We start from the raw sequence: 5,000 nt of genomic DNA, 5'->3' as shown, positions 1-5,000 counted from the left end.
TGGAAATACTCCAGTAAAGTAAAAAAAAAGACCTCAAAATTGTACTTAAGTACAGTACTTAGTAACTTTACACCACTGCATTTGTGTCTGTCTATATGTGTGTGTGCGTGCTTGCGTGCATGCGTGCGTGCGTGCGCATGTGCGTGCGTGCACGCGCGCCTGTGTGTGTGTGTGTGTTGCTACTCTACCTGCTCCTGTGTCCATGGGCAGACTGCCAGAGCTTCCAGGTTATCAGTGGAGTTCACGGCCATGTCCTCCAGCTCAGAGACACTGAAGCCCCGGCTAATGCACCCCAACTCCATCACCTGACTCTCATTCAGGCCGGACACCTCACCCCACGCCTAACACACACACACACACACACAAGAGTTCAAGAGGGTTTTATTAATCACCGGAAAACACATTAGGAGAAAATACTACTTTGTTATCGAGACCTTTCTCTGTCCCATGCAGTGATGGAAAAAGTACAAATTTTGTTTACTGAAAGGACAACTTAGTTTTTTTTTTACAACAAGGGTTATTTTATTAGTTTGTAATGATAATAATTAAATTTCTATCCTTATAGTGCTTTTAGTGATTTTTAACTGGGGGGCGGGGGCATTCTGTCCATTGGTAAATAGTCATGAACACAGCCTCCGATTTCCGTGAAACTTCACACACATCCCCACTAGGCCAAGGAAGAAATGCCACCCTACATTTTTCAAATCATCCTCATGGTGGCGCTGTAACAGGCAGATTCACATTTTGGCCTATAACTCTTGAGGCAGTATCAATATTGCAATGGAGAATATACTCGGTTACAAGTAAAAGGAATTCAACATTTCTAAATGTACTTGAAGTACCAAAAGTAGAATGTACTCGTTATGCAGAATGTCCCGTTTCACAAAGTTTTCAAATGTATAAAATGTATTAAAATATTTTGAAAATAGCAGATCTACAAGCTCTTGTGACAGCCAAAGTATGCATAGGGCTGAAGTGGTTAATGCACGTTTTGTAATAATATTCCAATTCTACAAAGTAACTAGTAACTAAAGTTTTCAGACAATTGTAGTCCACTAAAAGTACAATATTTGTCTCTGAGATGTAGTGGAGTGTAAAAGAAAAACTCAAAATTGTACTTAAATTAAGTAGGCCTACAGTACTTGAGTACATGTACTCGGTTTACTTGACCCCGCTTACCTCCAGGGCCTTGTCTCTCAGTACAGTGAGCTGCTCCTGGCTGTACCCGGTGACAGAGCCCAGTGTCTCTGCTGCCTTGAGAAAGGTCTGCGACGTGATGCTGTCCAGCTGGGCCGCGCTCCACAACACGTTGGCCTCGCCCAGCTCCTCTATCAGCTGCACCGTGGGCACGCCATTCTGCTGAGCTATAGGACCAGTGGTGGAAAAAAAGTACTCAAATACCCTGTTAGAAGTGAAAGTCCGGTATTCAAAATGTATTTGAGTAAAAGTACACAAGTGTTGGTATCCAAATGCACTTAAAATACCAAAAGTAAAAGTACTCATTATGCAGAATGTCCCATTTCACAAGTTAAAAATGTACACATTTCTTTTGAAAATAGCAGATCTACAAGCTCGTAGATCTGCTATTTTCCAAAAGAATAGTTGAAATAGCCGATCTACAAGCTCACAACGTTTTGAGCTTGCAAAATCGGCTATTTCTGGCATTAAAAAAAGGAGTATCTATACTTTTGACTCAGGTACTGGAGTTGAGTACATTGTCCACCACCACATTGTCCATCATGTGATCTCCTCACCATTTCTCCTCTTGCGGGGAGGTTTAGGCCACCAGTCATCCAGGTCATCCAGGTCATCCATGTCATCCTCACCCAACATAGAGTCGTCATCAGGGTAGTCTGCTGCTGAGGACATGACACCACCATGATTCAACTTTATTGTCACCAATGGTGGACATAGTATACAGTATACTGTAGTCAGTGGTGTAGTCAGGGGTGGAAAAAAGTACTATTTTTTTTTACTTAAGTAAAAGTATCAATACTGCAATATAAAAATACTTAGTAAAGTAAAAGTCCAGAATTCAAAATGTACTTGAGTACCAAAAGTAAAAGTACTATTATGCAGAATGTCCCATTTCACAAGTTGTCAAACATGTAAAATGTCAAAAAATCTTTTGAAAATAGCCGATCTACAAGCTCACAATGTGTCGCATCGCGACGCATTGTGAGCTTGTAGATCGGCTATTTTCAAATGGCTGAAATGTATAGGGCTGAATTGGGTAATGTATGTTTTGTAATAATAATATAAATCTACAAAGGAACTAGTAACTAAAGTTTTCAAATAATTGTAGTGGAGTAAAAGTACAAAGTATAAAATAATGGTTGAAGTGGTGACACAGACGCGTTCCCGAGGTTTGAATGGGTTACGTTGCAAAAGACTGTCAGCGCACCACTTCTCCTCTTGCGCGTAGGGGGCGCTGTGGAGTCCTCATCCGGGTCAGAGTCCACAGAGTTGACAGCCAGGAAGAAGAGTTTCTCCATCAGAGCGGAGACGTTGCGACCCGTCTGGAACTCGCTGGGACCACCAGAGGACTGGGACCACGTGTCCTTCATGTCCAACAGCACCTTCTTCAGCCACGACTGGGAACACAAAAGCAAAGAGTGTCTCTAGGCTTACTTCAGTGGTGTAAAGTTACTAAGTACATTTACTAAAGTATTGTACTTAAGTAATATTTTGAGGTGTTACTGGAGTATTTCCAATTTTCAGTACTTTGACTTCTACTCCACTACATATCTGAGGCAAATATTGCTACACTTATTTGAAAACTTTAGTTACTCGTTATTTTGTAGATTTTGATTATTATTACAAAACATACATTAACCACTTCAGCCCTATATACATTGCGGCCATTTGAAAATAGCAAATCTACAAGCTCACAATGTGTCGCGATGCGACACATTGTGAGCTTGTAGATCTACTATTTTCAAATGTTTTTTATACAATTTATACATTTGAAAACTTGAGAAATGGGACATTCTGCATAATGAGTACTTTCTACTTTTGGTACTTTAAGTAATTGAATTCCAGACTTTTACTTGTAACAGAATATTTCTACATTGCAGTATTGATGCTCTTACTAAAGTAGTAACAAATGTGAGTACTTTTTTACTGTTTTCTCTACATTAACATATGTTTTGCTGAAAATAGCCGATCTACAAGCTTGCAATGCGTTGCATATTTTCTGTGCCCACAATAATAAAGTTCTGCAACAACTGAATATTTTGTTCAAAGATTAGACTCAAATCGACATATAATATACTGTATCACTTCAAACATAAGCCAGATTTTTAATGGGGATTGGGAATATAAATAGCTACCTTCAAAAGGGAGATATAACGTTGCTAAATTTAATAAGGTTTGTTCATCAGTCGATTTAAGGACATCACTGCTCTTGTCTTCGTGTTTTTATGTGTCATTTCAGCAATATTACATGAGAGGGTTTGCTTTACCGTGATTATTGGTAAAAGTATTAACAAGAGCTTGTGACGAAATAAAAACTACATCGGATAGAAATACTGAAAAGATGTTAATAAAACGTTGTGGCTGGAATGATGCAACAACAGCTTGTGACTAAATAATAACTACATTGGAGCCACAGGTTATTTGTTTTTTCATTTCCTGAAAATTAACAGTTTTGGACATAATGAAGACGTGTAGTTTGGCTGACAGCAGAGACAAACGCTCACCCTGTAGCGTAAGCGACGGACGGCAGCATTGTCCAATAGGAGGAGAGGACCGATGGATTCCATGGTCTCAGCTGACCAATCCGACGGATCCCTGCAAATGACAGAGAAGCAATGAGCCTTCCTGATGTCTGTCTCCCCTGTGTCACGCTCGCTCGCTCACTCACTCACTCACTCACTCACTCACTCACTCACTCACTATATACATTCACAAAGTCATGGCACGTGTCTTCACGATACAACGAGAATGTCACTCAGTACTCCATGGACACAAGCAAGCAGCGTCTCCGCTGGCGGCCTCCAACCATAGCAGAGACACAACACTAAAACTGTTTCATGTCTTATCTTATTTAAATTTCGGCCAATGAACATTACAATTCACTCTTGAGTTCAGTGACACAAGCATCAGTTTCCTGGATGTGTTAGTCATAAAAAATGACAACTCCATACAGACGGATCTGTATCGCAAACCCACCGATAGGAATACTCTATTACGAGGGGATAGTTTTCACCCCACGCACCTGATTCGAAGTCTGCCCATCAGTCAGTTTCACAGGGCACGTAGGGTTTGCAGCACTGACGCTAAGCTATAACGCACAGGCAACTGATCTGTCGAAACCCTCCAACAACCAGCAACTTTTTTTGCTTTTTGTTTTCAGTGGCAAGGATCTGCACCGGGTCTAAAGATTCTTCAAAAAGAGAGTTTTGAGGTTGATTGGTCGTGGACACCACATTGCTGTCCCCCAGGGAACAGCTAGTGGCTTCCTGGGCTAATGGGCGTTATGCACTGTTGCCTGTTTGTAGGTCTAATGAGTTCTCTCTACTACTGTTTTTATGTTTTTATTATTTTCTAAGAAATGTTCCAAAAAAAAAATGCAATTGTTGTTATGAAATCATCTCATGTATAAAATGTTTGTAAAGAAATCATGTAAGTGTTGGTACCAGATGGGGCTGATAGCCAATTTATTCACTTCATTTTATAACGAGACATAATTTCCTGCTTCTTGTTTATACTTGTAAAAGACCGAAAGGGTCTGCTGTTTGTCTGCTGTTTGTCACGAATAAATAAAAATCCTTTGGAGCACACCGTTGCCCGGTGTCAGAACGCCCTCCACAGACGCTCCCATGGGCCTGGAAGTCACACCCACCACTGCTCCGACAGCGGACGGACACACCGCAGGTGTTCACGGGAGGGACCGTCAGGCAGGGTCGGCCGCCGGTAGACTACTACTACGGGAGTAGTGCCTTCCTGTATATGCAAGCCCGATGATCGTGATCGAGCACACAGCCACAGAAGTTGCA

The 5,000-nt window shown here is 41.2% G+C and overlaps 1 protein-coding gene across 4 annotated transcripts in view; it reads right to left on the bottom strand.

Moving 5' to 3' along the window:
* The window catches only part of otoa (otoancorin), a 51,337-nt gene that overhangs the window by 9,945 nt on the left and 36,392 nt on the right, over positions 1 to 5,000 (bottom strand). The window contains exons 22-26 of one of the 4 annotated variants that reach the window (XM_080427461.1): positions 3,702 to 3,792; positions 2,405 to 2,594; positions 1,755 to 1,859; positions 1,180 to 1,364; positions 189 to 341 (exon numbers count right to left, since the gene is read on the bottom strand). In XM_080427461.1, the coding sequence (XP_080283587.1) occupies positions 189 to 341; positions 1,180 to 1,364; positions 1,755 to 1,859; positions 2,405 to 2,594; positions 3,702 to 3,792 (724 nt within the window). Of the gene's footprint in view, positions 1 to 188; positions 342 to 1,179; positions 1,365 to 1,754; positions 1,860 to 2,393; positions 2,595 to 3,701; positions 3,793 to 5,000 lie in introns of all 4 variants that reach the window. The other 3 variants (XM_080427462.1, XM_080427463.1, XM_080427464.1) reach the window with 3 other exon arrangements.

The sequence above is a fragment of the Gymnoscopelus braueri genome (genome assembly GCF_963280865.1).
Source record: "Gymnoscopelus braueri genome assembly, chromosome: 4".
Classification (NCBI taxonomy): domain Eukaryota; kingdom Metazoa; phylum Chordata; class Actinopteri; order Myctophiformes; family Myctophidae; genus Gymnoscopelus; species Gymnoscopelus braueri.
This window is presented reverse-complemented; position numbering and strand designations above follow the sequence as displayed.